The sequence below is a fragment of the Mustela nigripes genome, chromosome 8 (genome assembly GCF_022355385.1).
Source record: "Mustela nigripes isolate SB6536 chromosome 8, MUSNIG.SB6536, whole genome shotgun sequence".
NCBI classification, from domain to species: Eukaryota; Metazoa; Chordata; class Mammalia; order Carnivora; family Mustelidae; genus Mustela; species Mustela nigripes.
The window spans coordinates 70480391-70501053 of record NC_081564.1 but is presented as its reverse complement, the minus strand read 5'-3'; the positions used below and the strand labels follow the sequence as shown (position 1 = coordinate 70501053).

At 36.5% G+C, this 20663-nt stretch overlaps 1 protein-coding gene across 1 annotated transcript in view; it reads right to left on the bottom strand.

Moving 5' to 3' along the window:
* Positions 1–20663, bottom strand: part of DCC (DCC netrin 1 receptor) — a 771150-nt gene that overhangs the window by 86904 nt on the left and 663583 nt on the right. The window contains exons 19-21 of the mRNA XM_059408072.1: positions 20339–20446; positions 13393–13587; positions 8422–8454 (exon numbers count right to left, since the gene is read on the bottom strand). Of these exons, the coding sequence (XP_059264055.1) occupies positions 8422–8454; positions 13393–13587; positions 20339–20446 (336 nt within the window). The remainder of the gene's footprint in view (positions 1–8421; positions 8455–13392; positions 13588–20338; positions 20447–20663) is intronic.

Genomic DNA, 20663 nt, shown 5'->3' with positions numbered 1-20663 from the left:
TCTAGAATTTATCTTATAAAAGATGGAGGTCCATTGCAGATATTTTATGCAGAAAAGTAACTCAATTAAATATGTGTTTTAGAAAAAGTATTGTGGCAGAGTGTGAAGAATGAATTGTAAGAGACTGTGGTAATAAGTAGTATGAGAATAATATTAATTATGAATCCATAAGGCAGACATTTTTAGTTCCATTTTATAGGTGAGTAAACCGTGACTCAGAAAGATTTACAAGTAAGCTCATTTTAAGCAGCTGAATAGGTCTGACTCTGACTGATGATTTTACCATTAGTGGGTGAATTAATAAATAAAAGAAGGACTGGGCATGAGTTGGATAAAAATTAGAACATCTCTCAAAGTTGGTTCTGGTGTGTGACTTGAAGTGGTAGCTTCATTTTCAATAGGACACACAGGACATGATAGACTTTGGAAGCAAAAGGAAATAGTTCAGTTAGCAACCATGTTGAGCACTGGGACAAGTAAATGTGACAGTTCAGAAAAGGCGGAGCAGAAGTGGGCACATAAGGCAAGGAAAACTCTTCAAAGATCAGGATACTTAGGTCCTCTTCCTATTCCACATAATTCTTCCCCACCCCACCCAGCACCAAGAAGCAAGGTATGCTTGGCAACAGCAGCGAAGAATGAATGGGGTTTTTAGGGTTCTGGAGGTGAGCATGCTGATCTTCCGTGCCCAGTGTGGATAGTGGATACTTGATGTGTTGAAAAGTAGGAAAGCCAGAGAACTGCTGTGTCAGATCAAAGGGAAAGAGCAAAGTATCACCAATTTATCTCTCTCTCTCTTTCTCCCCTTCTCCCTACCACTGTGCATTATTCTGCAAAGTGGCCCTAACTGTTCCCTGGATGCACCTTGAGATCCTCACTCTATGAGCAACTATTTGGCATCTGGATTTTCTAATTCTAGGATTTCTCTAAGTAAAGGTTCAGGTAATCTTTCCCTCTGCAATCATTAGTGTTGAATCAAGTTCTACCCATAGAGCAAAAGTCCAGTGTTGTGTTTAAGTGGTCTTTTCTGTTATTACCAATAGTGATTGCCCATGTGAAACCCTACAATGAAGATACAGATATAGATATAGATATATAAATATATATGTATATATGTGTGTGTATATATATGTGTGTGTGTGTATATATATGTGTGTGTAGATATAGAAATATATATGGGTATATATGTGTGTGTATATAAATATATATGTATATATATGTGTGTGTATGTATTTGTGTGTATATCATATATATATATATATATATTTATTTATGAGATGGTACCACTTAATTTCACATTTCATATTTTTAATGTTGGGATGGGGTATTTATATATTCCTCCTAACTACATTGCATGATTCTTGAGAACAGACCCAGCGAACTGTACTTCTTTTTCATGCCTTACCCCAACCAGCACAATGCTAGGTACATTGTTACCAGCAAGCTGTTAAAAGGAGTCCAATTCTTTTCATACTTCGTGTTTGAAATTTCAAAACCTTATCAACATTAGTTTTGATTTTTCTCCTTTCTTTACTCAGAATCACAAGCCGTCAGGGAAAAGCAAGAAAAATAAATTTTTTGTTAACAAGAAATGACAGGAAGGGTACAGATCAAGAAAGGTGCGTAGGAGTTCAGACTCATCTACAAATGTGACCACCATTTTCTGAATGAAAGAGAACTTCTTTTCCAGTTTAGCTTTAACTTGATAGATGAGTATTCAAGATATTTTTGCCTTATTGGAAACATATTTTCACATCATTTTCATCTTCCCCAAGATCAGTAACATACACAGTGTCCATAACCCTGAGCATTATTGATTTTAGGTCCCAACTACACTTTTGATCAGCTGGTAAAGTCTTTCTTTCCAGATTACTCTGTGACTATTTCCTCAAAGATGTGTGTCATAATTCAGTTCAACAAATGCTTACCAGGCAACGACAATATGACAGATTCTCAATTAGAGACTGAGATGTGGGGATGGCAGTGTGAATCACACGAGTCCTCTGCCATCAAGGAATTTACAACCTGGTCCAGAGGTTGGGAATATAAATAGTGAAATATAAGAAATGAAGAACAGAGCAAAGAATTAGTTGGGTGTTATGGACATACAGAAGAACAAAAGACTGAAAAGGCAAGAAAGGCTTCTTGGAAAAAAGCACAATGGGATAGGGAGGCTTAGAAGATGAGGACCTGACTCAGCAGAGAAAGGGAGAAAGTATTGCTACAACTAAGAGGATGGTACCAGTAAAAGCATGGAGTTGGGAAAATGCACCTTTCTCAGAGTGATTTATACAGTTTTGCTAATAGACTGTGATGTATGTAGAGGGATGACCTAGTCTTAAGGCTAGAAAAGGGCAGTTGGGGTCTCGATGTCAAAGAACTGTCTTTACTTCATAAGCATTGGTGAGCCATCTGTTTTGGAAAGAAAACTGAAGAGGCAGAGTCCAGGTCTAACGTAGTGGGCAGAAAAATCAAGCCAGGAACCTGGTATTTGGCTAATGTCTACAGCAAAGGACAGTCAGTAGTGGAGTGGTTCTTACCAAAAAAAAAAAAAAACTTATTAATAAATCTTTGGGAGGGCTTGTCTATCTTCCGGGTCGGAGAAATTTACAATTATGCCATGAATTGCATCAATTCTAAAGAGTACTTAGTATGTGTTTTCTTGCAAAGTTACCTATTGAAACATAAAAGCTCCTGAGAGGTTGACTTAGGCAGCTACTTGACTGCTTGCTGGGAGCATGAGAAGCACCTCAACCCTTTATCCAAAGCACACTACTCATTTTTCACCCCCCCCCCACTTTTATACCATAATCATAATTTCTAGAATTGCAAAATTTTGGACCTGAGAACAGCACAGGTGAGACTAGCTCTCTTTCAAGGGGGTGTAGCAGCTACTGAATAACAAAGTGGTTGACACCCCGCCCAGTAATAGGGTAAAAAGAGGTTTTAATTTTCATTTAAACAGCTCCCAATGAAAGGTGCTAAAGGCTTCAATTTTTCAAACAACACCCTGGCTGGTGTAATCCAAACCCTGCAAAGTCTGGATTACATTAACTAAATTCCAAGCTTGACTAGACTGCCTTGAAAGCCCTATTTCCTTGAAATTGGAAACAATTAACGTTCTGTTTATTCATGAGATTAAACCCGGTGAGGTGTAAAATGGCAGGTGTAGTGTTAAGTAATTCGCCTGAATACCCTACTGAGGACAGACAAAGAACTTTAAACTAGGTGAACGTATGGTGATGCCAGTTAGGTTTAACTTTCTTGATAACGAAGCAGGAACCAATTAACTCACTGCATTTCCAGAAATTATACAGCAGTTAAGGGCAGAGACTCTCCAATTACTTAGCCGGGGTCTGTATCTCGGGCTAACCTCTTCTTACATGTTGTGAGTGTTTGGGCAAGTTTGAGCATCTCTGCGTCTCCTTTTCTATATCTGGAAGGATTTTAGGAGGACATGATAGCACATGAACAGTGCATAGAAGAATGATGCATCCTGGGAATGCTAAAAATGTGAAGTACTATGTTATGTGAAGACGCTATGCCTGGGTTTTTAAACCTAACACCAGTCCTCAGGTTTGATCATCTGAAATCTTGAAAGAAAACGAAAGATACTTTGGGCAGGAGTCATCGTTTGACAGGTGAGGATGCTGAGAGAGGTCAATCACATGCCTAAAGTCACACAGGAGGTCACAGTGGCAAGACGGCACTAAAATTTGAGGTCTCCAAACCCATTCCACCCCTCCTGCAGTACCCACTGCGTGCTGATGGCTGGGTATTATCAGCTGTTACCATGATTCAGAAGTGAGTAATTCTCTCTCCTGGTGGGAGGGTAGTTCTCAGCAGGTCACCTGCTTCTAGATCTATAAACTGACCTGTGAATTTCCATCTCCTTGGTAGCTCTGCTGTTTTAGATCACAGCTCTGCCGACTATGAAGAGGGAAAGACACTTGAGAGTGTGTGAAGTCAGCATTTTGTTTCTGATTCATCTCAGCCATGACACAGGTCATTTCATAAAGGTTCCTGCCTTCTTTCAGGTCCTGCGACAGGACCCTAACACCTACTCTGCACACCCTCTGTGGGCAGACATGGAAACACACATGACCTCGTAGACATTTGTGCTCATGTTTAGAATGACCACTTTTTACACATCGACACCTCGAAGTGGAGAAGAACATTTGGGGTTAAACAGAATACAAGGATGTAAAAACAATCCTTTAAGATACAAGCTGGGTCAGATGATTATCACTTCTGAGAACTGGTTATATTTTATAGTCATAGCTATCCCTCTTTGCAATTCCAGACAGAGGCTTTTATAAATGCTTCTGTGAGAAACTCTAAAGGGTTTAAGCTCATTACAGAAGACCAAAGAGCCACATATTTCATGTAGAGAGCAGCAGTCTACAGTGGACACACTACACTCTGGGAGTCCGAGAGAAACATGTTGGCATCCACCTCTGCCCACAACTACATTTGTGCGACCTTGGGCAAAGCACTGCCTTCTGCCTCCGCATCTGAAACCCTGGGGAGGTAATCAGCGAGAGCGAGAGAGCAGCTTTCTTTTTGAAGGTGGATGCTGTGAACTGCACTGTGCTCGCCCACCACCTCCCAGAATCAGATGCTGAATTCCTAACACCCAGTGTGAGGCCCTGTAGAAGTAATTAAGGCCAAATGAGGTCACAAGGGTATGGCCCTGCTCTGAGAGGAGGAGTTATAAGGGAGCCGGCTCTCCCTCTGCCATATGAGGACACAGCCAGAAGACACCTGACTGCAAGCCAGTAAGAACGTTCTCACCAGAAACCAACGTGGCTGCACCTTGATCTGGGACTTACACCCTCTAAAACTGTGAGAAGCAGATTTCTGTTGTTTCATCCCGCCAGGCGGTGGCATTTTGTATAAGCAGCCTGAGCTGGCTGAGGCAGTGGAATTAGCACCATCTCTGTGTTTCCCGAGACAACTGACTCTCACGATCACCTACTTAGTGCTGTGACTTCCCTCGAACAAGATGACCCCAGAGTGAAAGCTGTTTTATTCTCCGGAGTATTCATAGAAATGGAGAAAGGAAAGTTGTATGGAAGATATCCATACACAACCTTCAGATGCAGCAGCCTTATAAATACATGTTAAACAGGAGTGTGTGGTCAGTTATGTGTCCATATACGAACATGGGATGAACATACTCTGGTTAAAAACCACAGGGTTCGAATGGCCTTGCTCCTTACTAGCCGTGTCTACAGACAAGGGACTGGAATGTTCTGAGCTTCATTTTCTTCATTGCCAAGATGAGAACAATAGTTGTAACTTAATAGTATAGCAGTGAGGCTCAAATGAGAAGTCTATAAACAGAAACACTGGTAGGGCTTCACAGGAGTTCATTTTGCCATTACACACACACACACACACACACACACACAAATTGACAGGGTTCTTATCAAAATATGAAAAATAAAAGAAGGGGGAAAAAAGCAAAGCATTTCTATGTCCCCTGAACTCACTTCACATAGGCCATATAATTTCCCTATCCTACCTGACCTTCCTAAAAATTAAATTCTGTGGTTAATCTCTAAAATCTCATGATTACCTTCAAACTTATTGGCCACTTGTGCCTGGAAGAGACTAGAGAAAAAAATTAGGATGTTTAGCAAGAGATAAGGGGCTGCAAAAAACCAGGGAATTATAGAGGAGGCTGAGATTAGAGAGATAAGAAAATGCTAGATATAATCAATTTATAACTACACGAAGGGAAAAAGAGTTCAATGAAAATTGTCTATCATTTTCAGACTACTACTGCTATTACTCGGGAGAAAATATTTTCCTCATATCACAGCTGATTCAAATGCAACTGATTTTTTGTTTTCCCATTTATGTTCCTTAGGACATATCTCAGATTCCAAGAAAAGTAATTGTGTCAAAAGTCTACAAAGATACTTTGTTAAAATAATCAAAACTTTTCCTCCTCTCTCACAGATAAATTACATTCCACCTCCTGTTTTTCTATTTAGGATTCATCTTTGCAAGGTTCACTCTGACCCGGGGTGTTGAATTTACGCTCAAAAGAAATTCAGTGCCTTTTGCAGATGTTAACAGTGGGATCACTTCACAACGGGGAGCAGCAAATAGGTCTAACTGTGGGCACAGTAAAACATATTCAAATGATTGGCTCTGTGCTAAGAGTGGGAACATTCAGAATGGCTTTTTCCTCTTATTTTCATTAATCTTAGAAGGATCTTCAATCTGGGTTAATTTTCTTCTACACGGTCATCAACATAGAAGACTGATTTTATTTACAAAGAGATTTCGATGGCCAGCAAATTTGACACGTTTTCTTTGTAAGAATTTAAAGATCTTATTTATAATCATTATATTATCTGTTGTCAGTTCCTCTCTATTTTATAAGTGATTTGATTTTGATGTAAAATTTAGAACCTATCAGTTTGAACAACTGTATCCCAGCTGTGATTGAATAAGGCACCAAGTAGTATAATAAGTGAAAGAATCTTTTAAGCAGTATTAGATGAAGAAAAAGGACAATTGCCCAAATAATATTAATAGACTCAAGACACTGGCAGTAATTCTTGGGAATTCCTTTTTCCCCTGATAACAGATCTGATTTCACTATTGATAAGAAAATCTGAGGAAAATCCATGGAGAGTGTGTGAACAGAGGGACTGGGGAATAATTTACTCCTTTTTTCTTTTATAAAAGGACCAATTTACAAAATATACATTTGGTAGCTTAAAATCATATTTAAAAAAAAAAAACAGCTAACTGAAAAATAGCAACAAAATCCATTTGTTCAGAAACCTGGGCATGTCATTGTTTGAGTGGCCAGTAATATAGCATTTCATCTGGTTCACTGACTTAAAACATTTTTTGGTATGTTCTCTCTTTCTCTATCTATTTCTCTAAATATAATTTCAAAAATTAGGAATTATCTGCCTGTGGAAGTTTTAAATTCATTTAAGTTAAGAAGGCTATGCAAAGTTGTTGTAATCACTTTAATGAATGAAATAGTAACACCACTTCTGCTAGTTAATTATTCCAGCTTTGGATCTAGCCAGCACTAATATTTAATTTACCAAAGTAAATACAGGCTAACTGATCAGTATTCATCATAAATAGTTGACAAATATTACCATTTAGTAGATATTGATCTTACAAAAATATTTTAAGTAGAAATAAGCAGGAAGTAGGTTGAGGTGATTAATGGAAATGTGAACTGTGGGTAGATATTTCTATGTATTGTTCATTTTTATTACTTCCATGTGTGAAGTCCCAGCCATGTTCTCTGAAGCAAGGGTATGACAGAAGGACCCAGGGAAAAACCTGAACACAGAATAATTAAATAAAATGCTACTCGTGTAGACAATCTTCTGTTAGTGAGCCTTAATATCCAGCTGCTTAATATTTAAAAATTAAAAAGTATTCATGTTGAAAAGAATGGCTCCCTCCAACTTACAAGATGGTACCTTCTAAGACACGATACCTTCTAAGAAACAAGCAGTTTCTGCTGACAGACTGTCCAAAGCAGGAGACACACGACACAAACTGTAGATGCTGGGCCAACAAATATGGACAAAATCTGGACATCACCAACTACACCACGAGTTGCAAATACGTCCCAACTCCCCCTTCTTAAAGAATATAACGAGCCGAAAAATACCACTCATAAGCTATTCTTTTTCTCCTCTAGAATGCTACCAATTACCTTTAATGTAAAAATAATTTTCCATCTGCAAATCATGATAATAGCAAATTCTTATCTACCTGTGAATTGATGGATAACTCTTATTTGTCACCACTTTCCTTTGTGTAAAGCCATGCATATTTCTCTACGTGAATCAGCTTTTAGCAAAAGAATGGAAGGAGAATAAAATGCTCTGAATCAAACCAGCATCTGATTCACTGAGTGAAAGCTTTCTGGCTTCAAAATGAACAATAGCAACGCCCTAAAAAAGTTGTCCTAACTTTGTTTTTATTTATTAAAAGAAGCTCACTGTAGAGAAAAAGCACACTTGATTTATGGTTTTTCTCTGTGGAGCTACAGAACTTTAATCCATAGCTCATGAAAGGGTGTAAGAGCAGCCTGAAAATTATGCTGAGCTTAATTATACTTAATGTGAATTATTCAGAAGTGCAGACAGAGACTAAAAATTTATTTCATACAAAGAAGCTTGACATTTTAATTGGTCCTTCAGAATAGAGACAAAACAATTTCCTCTCAAGAAAATTTACATCTTCCCCAACAGACCTGCAGCTTCAGCCAAACAGAACTTCATTAACAAGATTAATTATCACGCCAGCGAATGCTTCATCAGGTGTATGGCCCAGGTGAAAAAAGGAATACAAAATAATGACTGACATTTCTAACAGATAGAATTGATTCAAGGAGAGAAAAGATGACAGATTGAGCCGCCATACCTTGGTCATTAGCCATTTTGTCAGGGTGTTCTACTGTGGGGGAAAAAGAAATATTATTAGACATTGACACTTCCTAGCAAGGAAGCTGACACTTCAAATCGACAGTTTTCTTAGCAAGTTTTCATATCAAGGCTAAAGCCCTGTTGAAATCAAATTGATAAGGAGCCAAGGGTGATGTGATTATTTCTATTAAATAGTAGTCAGAGAAGAAAAATTGAAAATGGTTTCGCTATACATGTTCTTAAAAATATGTTATTTGTCTCATTCTTCTACACATCAACTCCAAAAAGATCATCATGTAAGTTTAATTAAAAACACAATACATAAAAACTCATGTGATCACCAAGTAATTATCACCCATATATTTTAAATACGGTAAAGAGGCTATTTTCTTGTCTTTAGTTTTTCTTTTTTTCAACCAGAGAGCTTAACCAATTCTCACATAGATAGGGTAAAATAATAGAATATTGTAAATGAGTTTTAATCTAAATGGTTTAATAAATTTTTAGACCTTGTGAAGGAATTCTTACTTGTTCACAATTTCAGGTGCATTATGAATAATGTCCTTGAAGGTGACTTTTTTTAAATTTAAAAAATATCTTAAAAAATTTTTTTAAGTAGCTTCTTTTCTATTAAACAAATATAACTGTATAGGAGGTAAATCTACAATATCTTTGCTTTTACAGAAGTTGTGATCGGACGTTTTGACCAATGTAGATCTTTGCCAGTCTCCATCACTTAGAATTATTTCCCCTATACATGAGTTTTCTTTGAGCTTCAAATCTTCTGGGTTTATTGAACTCAATTGCACTAAAACTTGACATGTAGGCTACTACACTTGCTGTTGGCTTCTTTATATGTCTCAGTTAAAATCACACAGAGAACTGGCTATAACTTGAGAAATTTTTTCCCATGGGCAGCAACCTATAACCTAAGCACCCGGTTCTCTCATTCTGGGGGGCAGTCTCTTAGCAAGTCCATCATTACTGTTTGAAAGATAAAGCAAAGGTCTTAGAAGTGGTAGTCCTTCCTTTAATTGATGGGATACATATCATTGCCCAAAAGAATAGGCAGAAATGAAAATACTAAAAAAAATGATGTTGTTAATAAATACCCCTTTCAGATGAACAGGGTTTATGAATGTCACCTCATAGAAGGACAAATACTAAACTTAGTTACAAATTCCTATCACTTACCATTTCTTTCATTTTAAAATAATATGTAAACATATTCTATGAGAAAGGGTAGACCAAGAAAGGTTATCTTAATAAGTAGTGGACTTTGAACTCTGAATGACTCTTTGGAAAACACTAAACATACAAGAGTGCTTATTATATTAAGATTCTACCAGTTTTAAATAAGTTTTATAAATGTTATTGTGGCTCCTCGAGATTTAGCAAACCTTTTTTTTTTTTTTTTTTAAATTCACAGGCCGTCCAACCTAATTTTTCCTTAGTCTAATCATCACAACTTAATTTTTATCTTAATTTTCTCTCCTATCTCCCTTTAAAGACTAATGACTTCTCAAGATCTGTTTTATTACAGTATTAGGGGATTATTGATGAAAGGTGTTTTTGATAGGCAACTGTGTTATCTGTAGTTTATAGACAGGGATAGAGTTTTCACTGAAATCCTATCATAGTTTTTGAGAAAGGGTACTATGTTGTAGGACGTGCCAAACCAGGTATCTGGTAAGAATGAGGAGGGCTTGTGGAGATCACATGTGACTGTGCAGTTCAGGAAGGGTAAAAGTTTGGTAGCCAGACCAGGACACACTTGAGAGACTACCCTAATTAGGATATCATATTTAGGTGAGATATGTTTGGAATGACATCCAAAAAAAAAAAAAAGAGAGAGAGAGAGAGAGAGAAGAAAATCAATCTCGTCTCATTTTCATTCTTCATTTCTCCCTTCATCTGTAATCATATACACATCACTACAGTTTAAGAAAATTTTTATCAATTGACAAATAAATGTATATTATATGCAACAATGTCCTCCTCATTCTTACCTTCTGGATTTGTTTTACTGTTAGTAATCTGGACTGGCTAGAACTTGAGAAATTTTGAGTGTCTCAAGAAAGTTATCAACTAAAGACTATTTCCAACAGGGATAAAACATATCCTAAAAGTTAGTTTTTATTACAGACAAATAATTGCTTAAAAGTGTCATAATTCGAGTCTTGGCTTTTTATTTGCTTCTGCTATTTGTCAAGAAAATCACTTATTTTGTCAAAAATAATGTGAAGAGTAAAACTTTTCTGTATTCTGGTATGGAACTCTCAGTTCTACATCCTTGGATGGGAAAGATGTACCTTTCAGAATGATGATTAAAGATGCCCAGAGAACAGACTATACTCTGGTGCTTTCCATTGCTGAAAACTCTGCTTTTTTGTGTGTAAGAGGTGACTCCATCCCACTACAGAATTATACTTTGGTCTGTTTCAGCAGAAGCATCCTCTCTTCCTATTATTTTACAGGCCAACGTGGAGAAGCTCAGTTTACCCAAGAGAACAATCCACGTGAAAGGCAGAGATTGCCATGCCTCTTGTACGTCTCCCAAGGGCTTCATCGTGTATGGTTATCTTAATAGGGAATATTTGGGGATGGGAGATGTGTATTTGTAGAGTCCTGTGTGGTCAGAGAATCAAGTTCAAGATTCTTTTAATTAACAATCCAAAGAAACAATCAGATGTACCACATGCATGCATGTACACAAGGGTAATGTAATTTAATCCCTTTTTAATTGTAACTGTCCTTTTCATTAACCAATAAATATGGACTGAGTTTCCTATATGTCTCGTGCTTGTGACTAAAACCAAAGACAAACCTCTAGTCTCTAGAAGTAAAATGCTACTGTCTTTGCAAAAACTGCGTATGAAAGAATGAAGCTTGTAGACACCTGCCTGGGGCATGATTTGCAATGAAACACTTGCCTGTTACCCAGTAGACTACTGAGAGCTTTCTCAGCTTCAGGATAACATGTGAGCCTTTCTTGCTGTCAAACAAAGTTACATTCTGATGAACAGAGGCCTTATGTCTTAAAGCAGCTCTGGAAACTGCATGATGTGATGTGTTTAGTGTAGATTTGGTTCACTGTGGCTTCAAATCTCTTAAGAGTAGTTTATTTGCCTTAAAAATATTTGCTATTGTAACATGTAGGATGCATGCGTGTACAATGTCATTTGTTTATAAAGATGGGCAAGATCAGTATCTCTAAATAATTTAGAATTCATTCAAGACATCTGAAACTTGGTTTGCCCTGAAACTTGGTTTGCCATATGAGCAAGATTTGTTTTAAAATCTAATTGTCTATTATTTGAGCAAGATATACTGAGGATAAACAATACTAAACATTCAAGTCAGGATATTAGAAATAATGCTTGTGAATTATTGCAACATAACAAATTCCTGAGTTTGTTCTCAGTTCTGAACATCATTTCATAGATGAGTTTAGGGTACTTAAGGTAAATAGTACCAAATGAGATATGGGAGTTCATTAAATAATCTCCAGGATGGTTATCAGTGTGGGCCTGTGAATCCTGAGATAACTCATCACTCTGCTGCTTAATACATTTGGATGCCTTAAGTCATCTTAAACCCTCCCTGAGATCTCTAGTTGGCACACAATGTGAGCATGAAATTAATCTGGCACTCGTCTATAGATAAAGAGGAAGCATTTGTGAAATGGTATCTAGTTACATTTCATGCTCCCACAAAATGAATAACCAGTTTCCTTTCGATTGCTCATTTAGAGTGAAACCCGATTTAGACATGAAGTCCTGAAAACCCAGAGAAGATTAGCTCATTTCCTCCTGCCTCCCTCCCAACTTCTACTCTGTCGCTAAGTACTGTCACGAAGGCTTAGGCTGAATGCTTGTTTGTGTGTTCTTGGCAAACTTTCAGATTAGCTGTTACCAAGTCCAGCTTTGAATGGTTAGCTCCCTTCCCAGAATCCAAAAGTCCACTATTTATTAGGGTACCGTTCCTAGGGGAATTGAATGGCTAGGCTATACAATTATTCTAAGACTCTTGTCTTAATATGTCAAGCACCTGGGTGAAAATGTCAACCATTTTCATGTTTCTAATTTTTCAGTTTGCTATGATCTATTATCAGCTTCTCAGCCAGATCTAACGATAGACAGAATGTGGTCACAGATCCTTTAAAACAACACATAACATGCCTAAGTATACATCTTTAAATATCAGCTATGAAACATTCAATTTTTTTTCAGTTGCCAAATAATAGAGACTCTTGAAACTATTTGTCTTCCAGAAAAATAATACTGTTCTAAAATAGTAAGGACTAACGTGAAGATTATTTTGATGTAGTCACTGTTCTAGGGCCTCAGCATTTTTTTCTGTATGAACATCTAACTATGCTTGAATTGAGCAGCTATTTTTACTCTTGCAAGCATGGGGTGTTTTCTTCTCGTAATCATACTGTAAGACTCTTTATTCCCCCTTGTTGTTATCCTAGGTCCTTAAAATAAACACATTCATTTTGTTTGAGATTTTCTGTCTTGCTGTATCAAATTTTCTTTTTATATATAAGGACAATAGTTCCTCAAAGAAAATGTTGAAAGTTGGCAGTAGTATGACATTCACCTAATTCAATGCCTTTTAGTTTTTATTTCCTTACATAAAAAGACTAAAAAGTCTCAATATATTTTTAATAGAACCAATACACATGAAATCAATACAAAATTCCAAAAGGATTATAAATGGGGGAAAAAAAAAAGTTAAGTTAAATATACCTGCCTTGTGTTGAAGGCAGAAAATGTGATAACACAATAGATTTTTCTCTGACACATTGGCTTTCAGTATGAAACAGTAAATTTTAATTTATTTTGAATGTCCATTGTCGTGTTGCCAACAGAGAAAGCAAAGATAGTACCTAATGCAGACACCGTATTTTACAACAATCCCACAGGAAAAGAAAGCTACTGCTGTAGTAGGAAATGATTCAAACCTTTCAGAGTCCGGAAGAGGATAGGATCAGAGAGAGGCCCCACTCCTTTTGCATTTCGTGCTTGAATTCGAAAGTAGTACATTGTGTCAAGGTTGAGATCCATGATTTGGTGAGTAAGCCGATCACCACTGATTGTTTCCATCACCCAGTCGTCAATTGGTATGTTCTTGTCCAAGGTGTAAAACAAGATGTAAGCTGCACGAATAGATGAATGCAATTGTATTTAGCGTGCTCACCACATGCTTGCTTCTGCTTCTAAACACGCATGTTTTCCTAAATATGATTTGCAGTGATTATTATACATTCACAATCTATAAACTACAGTATTCAGTGAATCAAGTAATAATTTTTTTTGATATTGCAAAGATTAGACAAATCATTGTCTCATGTACAGAATCTGAAAATGGAACAGACCATTCAAAATAACAGTATCTGCCATCTTTAAAAAATATGGGTATTTTTGATGCCTATAAATCTTGTGCAGGATTCCTGACTGACAGAAACACTGAGATAAAAAAACATGTGTTGTTTTACGCTGCTAAATTTGTGTTTATCCTGTTACACAGCAATAGATACTATAATAGGCTAACAGTGACCTTGGCAATCTGCACCCCAGGTGATTTCTGTGTTCAAGCAAGGTCAGGAATCATTGCATTAGTATATATGTGGAATCTGTAATATTTTTGGTATTTGTTGAGATGCTGCTGCTGCAACTATGAACGTCTTATGATGCAGAGAGCTCAGTAAAAGATAAAAAAAAAAAAAAACAAGATAAAGAATTCTGTAAAACTGAAAGGTTGTAGGACTCTCTGGTTAATATTAAAATTGGAATACTCGATCTCAAAAGAGATTGTGAAATATCACTGGACAAAGGAGTTGTTTATGACTCATTTATAACTCAGCCTCCATGATCAATAGCAATAAAATCTAGTATTTTTTGAGTCAGAGCAGTCTTTCTTCTTGTCCCCCAAAAAACACATGTACTGAATAAAAGACCCTGGTATGATGATCCTTTTTTTTTTTAAACTTTTATTATGTGCATGTCTTATCTCTTCAAAAGAATAAAAACATTCCTTTAGTTCAAGAGCCATATCTTTTATTACCTTTTATTCTTCAGAGAAACCAATAAAATTGTCTTCACATAATAGGTATTGAAACTCACTTATTGAATGAAATCCTTTAGCCAGTAAGCACTGATGCTTTACATTTGTGACATTTAGTGCAACCGTAGAGTTTTCGTGGGCTGTTATAGGTTCCCAATGACACTGAAAGTTTGGAGAATTGTTCTCACCCCAGGTCAGCTGCATGTATTCTTGATTTTGTTGATTTGTCAAGTGGGAAGGAAATATTGAGCCCTCTTTGTGTTTTGGCGGTTTTTTTTTTTTTTTTCCCTTTGTAAAAAGTATTCAGTTACGCATTTAAAAATGATAGTTCTGGCATTCAAGTAAGTACGATCGAAGGTACAAGCATCAGGTTCTGACAATTTTAAACTGTATTTGAAGTGATTTCCTGGTATTTACGGCAAAACTGATCTTGTGTGTGTGTATATGTGCATGTGTAAACTTGAGAACTTAGATGCAGAATAAAAATATACTACTACAACATTCAAAACCTTAAAAATTGGTCTTAGGGAAAGCATACAATTTTATCTGGGTATATGAGTTTGGTGTGTTTGGAAAATATTAAATCTGTTACTGAAGTCTTAACTGTAGAGATTTCCATAACCACAGAGTTTGGGACAAATTCATTGATTTGTCAGAACCTTTCTGTACCTATATGTCCATTTCCCCACATTCAATTTTTTTTTCCTTCATCTTTTTCCTACTTCATGTTTGTCCTTACTCACCATAACTTGTCAAATAATGAGAACTACCTCCTCTCCTAGGCAATAAGGGCTGGGATTGTTAACTCCAGTGGACACTCTGGCATCAGAATTACATTTGTTTAAATATACATAAAATGTAACATCATACATATGTCCTTTTTGACTCCTTCTACAAAGAAGTTGTGGTAATTGTAAAAAGAAAGTGTCAAAAAGTGTTCAATTCCACCTCTTTCCTTTTTTTCCCCCCCAAACTTCTTTCCACAGATCAGATTCTCTTCCATGGTTCAGCTGCTAAGTACCAGGAAGACCAAGATGATACCTACCAGCAAGGAGCTCAGCCCAGTGAGAACTCCTCATGTTTCAAAATTTGTTTCTGATAATCATGTCTATAGATAAATGCATAATGAAGGACCTATTTCTTCCTTCCTAATAAAACATTATTAAAAAATAACAGGCTAGGGTTGCCTGGGTAGTTCAGTGGGTTAAGTCCTCTGCTTTGGGCTCAGGTCATGATCCCAGGGTCTCGGGATTGAGCCCTGCATTGGGCTCTCTGCTTGGCAGGAGGCCTGCCACCCCCCCCCCCCCCCCCCGCCTCTCTGCCTACTCATGATCTCTGTCTGTCAAATAAATAAATAAAATCTTAAAAAAAAAATAACAGGCTATGGATTCAAGAAGACCTGACCTCAACTCATAGGTCTATCATTTCCTGGCTTTGTGACCTTGAGCACCTTGCTTAATCTAAGTAACTTTTTCTCATCTGAAAATAAGTTGCTCTCAGATAATGTATTTTTAGAAATTAATATATGTGGTATTCCTCTTATATTAACTTCTATATAGTGACTACTTAGTAAATGGTACATTTGTTCTTTTTTTCTTTTTCTCCTTCCTCCCTGCCTTCTTTCTTAATTAATAATTATATAATAAATAAATTAATTATATATAATACACACACATAAATATATGATATATAAATATATAATTAATAATTATAATAAATAATAATTAATTAATAATTAAGAAAATATTATATTTGGAACACCTGGAATTTTTATTTCAAGTTAATAATAGATTTAATAGCAACTCAATGATTATTCTACTCAACAAATATTTATTAACTACCTACTAAGTGTCAATGGTGATCCTGAAGAGAATGAACAAAATCTGAAACCTGTTTCTATAGAATTTTCAGCCCTGTATTATGAGCATTTACATTTTCCTTTCCTGATTATATGGGAAGGGGACAAGGAAAGAAGTCAAGATGGCTAAATTTCTAACTTTTGCAACTAGGTAAACATGAAAAATTTTTATATGATGGGAGTAAGACTATTTAGACACATGTGATGGCAGTGAGTGCCCAGCTTGGTCTGCCATCTTGGATCATCGTAACCTATTATGGAATATAATAGAGCATTATTTGGTTGGTTATGGTGGGGGACAGACAAAGAAAACTCCACAAACAAACAAAAAAACAAAAAGAGAGGAAAAAAGAGGAAGAACGGAGAGAAAGAGAGATTGGGGAATAGAAGGAGGTGTTAATAAGATAGGCAAGTGGAAATGTACAATATGTGGTAGGATATGTGTATTTAGAATTCCTTGGACGGACATATAGATTTTAGACATAAGTTTGTGTTCACTGAAGCCCTGGCTATACTATCCACACTTTTTCAGAGAAAGTAACAAAGGAACTAAAAAGATCTCCTTAAGAAACAGGTGGAAGTAATGTCTGCTAATAAGGCTGAGAAGCTGTAGCCTGAAATAGAGCAGAAGAGTGGGTAGGTGATCTTAAAAATGTCAAGATGCAAGAGAATTTCAAGAAAGGGGAACTGGACTAGGGTATCACATGACACCCCAAAAGATAACATAATCTTCTCCATTGGATAGTATTGATAAGGAAGCAATTTCTGAAGGCCTAACTCTTCCAACTGTCTTGGTCTCGGATCATAAATAATGTTGGACGCTGCATTTATTTAGATCAATGTTTCAAAACCTTAGCTCTACATTAAAATCACTTGGGGAGCTTTTAAAATATAGCATGCTCAACCCTTCCTCAGATAAATTAAATTGTAAATCAGTTAAGAGTCATTGATTTGGACTAGTAGAATACTAATAAGCTGGAGAAAAACATGGAGTAATAGGAAGAGTCTGAACATGAGTTTAAATCCTAGCTCTGCTACTTCTTGGTTATTTGACTTTGGGAAAGGTATTTACCCTAGAACTCTTCATTTCAACAAGAAATAACAGGAAGATAGGCTCACTTAACAATACCAAAGCCCTTAGCAGGATGCCAAGCATATAATGAACACTTAATTCCTTCTGAACCTTCTTTCCTGAAAATGTCAGTCCAAATTCCTAAACTGACAATTTACAATCAAGGACTTTAGAAACTGGCATTATCTAGATCTCTTTCTTCTTTTTGTTCAATTTTTTTGAAGTATATGTATTTACAAATTGATGATCCAGATTCTATGCAGAGTACGTTAAGAAAGTCTTACCCTAGAATGGATTTCAAGTAGGGATAATGATAGTTCATTAGTTTCAGTTCTCACTGGACATCAGAGACTTTTCTCAGCACTTCATTATCATATTCAACAAAAGAGGTTCTATTACTATCCTTATTTTATAAATGAGAAGGTGAACTTGGGAAAGTCAGCTTACCCAGGCATCTCTCTCAGGAGCTTGAGTTCTTAACCACCCTGCTTCATAGCTGTGTATACGCAGAGATGTGGTTAAACAAAGAAATCTAACAGTAGCATGTGAGCACCCTCTTCCACAGAGGCACATGCTCTGACACACTGGAAAAGCACCCCTGTTTCCTTTGCATCTTTGTAACTTTAATGAGAAACTGAGTATAGTAAATCTGGGCCCTCTGCTAAATGGTATTTTGAATATTTCATCATCTTGTTTTCTGGAAGTAATCTGACTAAAAGAATCAAAATATATATGGAAGAGAAGTTGTCTTAAGGGTTCTTGGTGTTTATTCCCAGTTGAGTTGAGTCAAAATGTCTCAACTTGATAACAATTTAGTTTTAATAAATGAACTAGACTCTTAAGGTAGAAAGTATTGCCTCCCATATTTTTACTTGACCATTGTGAGAAGGGATACTGAATAAACACTCTAAATAAAATATATGGAGGAGGCTTTTTTTTTTTAATTCATTTGACACAGAGAGAGATCACAAGTAGGCACAGAGGCAGACGGGGTGGGGGGAAGCAGGCTCCCTGCTGAGCAGAGAGCCCCATGTGGGGCTCCATCCCAGGACCCTGAGATCATGACCTGAGCCGAAGGCAGAGGCTTAACCCTCTGAGCCACCCAGGCACCCCTGGAGGAGGTTTCTTATACATCCACTGTGATTTTGCCACACAGGATTTTACTGCTTAGACTCATTTGCATTTCTTAATATGGGACAGACTTCAATTTTTTTCCCTCAAAAAGCAAAACTAGCTTCTTCCAGAGTTGAAAACACATTCTATTGTTTACACTGACTATTAGATAAGATTTATTTAAATATGAGAGGAGAATTTGGATGGTATATGGCTTATTTTATCCTTTACCAAAAATACATTTTTTCCATCAGAACTCATTTTTATTTAGACAACCTCTGTTCTGTTTTTTTTCTTCTTAAACTTATTATCTATTGATTTACCATATGCTTATAAATTACTGTTTATAACATAATAAAAAGTCCTCATGTAAACAAATCAAAATCTACAAAAGTACTGAAATAGAACCAATGAAAATAAATCATAACATTGAGGGCAAAAAGTAAAATAAAATTGAAATCATCCAGCCTCAGTTTTAAAAAGTCTGGCAGAGTGACAACTAAGCATATACAGTTTTGGGGAGATTTAATATCTCTCTTCATTATTTTTTTTAAAGATTTTATTTATTTATTTGACAGTGAAATCATAAGTAGGCAGAGAAGCAGGCAGAGAGAGAGGAGGAAGCAGGCTCCCCGCTGAGAAGAGAGCCCAATATGGGGCTTGATTCCAGGACCCTGGGATCACGACCTGAGCTGAAGGCAGAGGCTTTAACCCACTGAGCCACCCAGGTGCCCCATCCCTCTTCTTTTTCCATATTTGTTAGCTCAAATGAAATTTCTGTTTGGTATTGCATTCAGAACGATTTCCTAGAGAAAAGAAGTCTTCAGCTTAAATTTAAATTACATTTGGAATTTTCACATTATCTTTTCATTTTGGAAAATTCTGAAAGTAACTCATAAAGTAAGTGGGTCATCTGAACTATAATTTCCATGCTTATCTCTGTTATCAGAGAATGACTGAATTACTTTGTTAATTTATAATAGTGCTATCCACTTCTTGTATGCAAGAAAAGAAGAAAAAGGAGTGACTCTTACATGTGCCTAACCCAATGGTTCAAGTTAATTAGACTATAATGTGCACATTTTTACTTATACAATATTTTTCATAATAATTATATGCTATGGAGACATCTATTAAAAGCCTAAAGTGATCATTTAAATGCAAAATTCTTGATAGAGCTCCATTATATTTTTCATACTAAATTAACATTACAGGCTTCTAATGGACGCTTTAATTAGGCATTGATGTTATCAGCAATATTTGGCAAAATAAAATCTGTCACTGCGAAATATTCATTAAGTTCAATTTCTGTCAGTCAATATTAAGTATTTTATGAACCTTATGATTTAAGTAAGAAGCTAAAAGCTAAGTGAGAGACTAAAAACCCTTAGACAAACGTCCTTTGTCTGTGCCATTCAAAAATACACGGTCATTAGGTGTCTTTTGTATTTTATAATTGCCAAACAACTGGCTTCTTTTTAGTCACTTATGCTCAGAGACATTCCATTAGAAGGTTGTCCTAATGCTCCACAAGATGAAAAACAAAAGGTCTAAACTAACTGAAGTATACATCACTCGGCAACCAGCTCAAACAAAATGAGTATGCGTGTGTATTTGCAGGCACCATTTGAAGAAATTCCATGGTTAGTGGGGAGGCAAAAGAGACAACCACAAAGGATCAGGAAGTCCACTGAGATGCTGGGACAGAAAACTCATACACAAAAGACATGAGCCATGCACATGAGGTAAGCAATTTTAGGCTAAGCAGAGCAATGCTGGAAAGAAAGCAGAGATGCTTACCAGTAATTTTCCCATTGGCTTCCAAGGGAGGCTGCCAACTCACGATCACAGTGCGAGGCTTCCCTTCTCGAGTAATGACTGTCAAATCCTTGGGAGCAGAGGTCGGGGCTGCGAGATGAAACAGAGACAAGGCCTTGTCACTGGATGTGAAAGAAAGCAGACATTTATGGGACTTCTAATCATGATGTTGACATTCAGAATCCATCATGCAGTGTACCATGCTGATCTTACCATTCATGATTTATTTCAAGTATTTTAATTAAACAAGCAACCAAACAAATATATAGAAATAAAAGTTTTTCCATGAAAGTTGAGTGACTTCCAA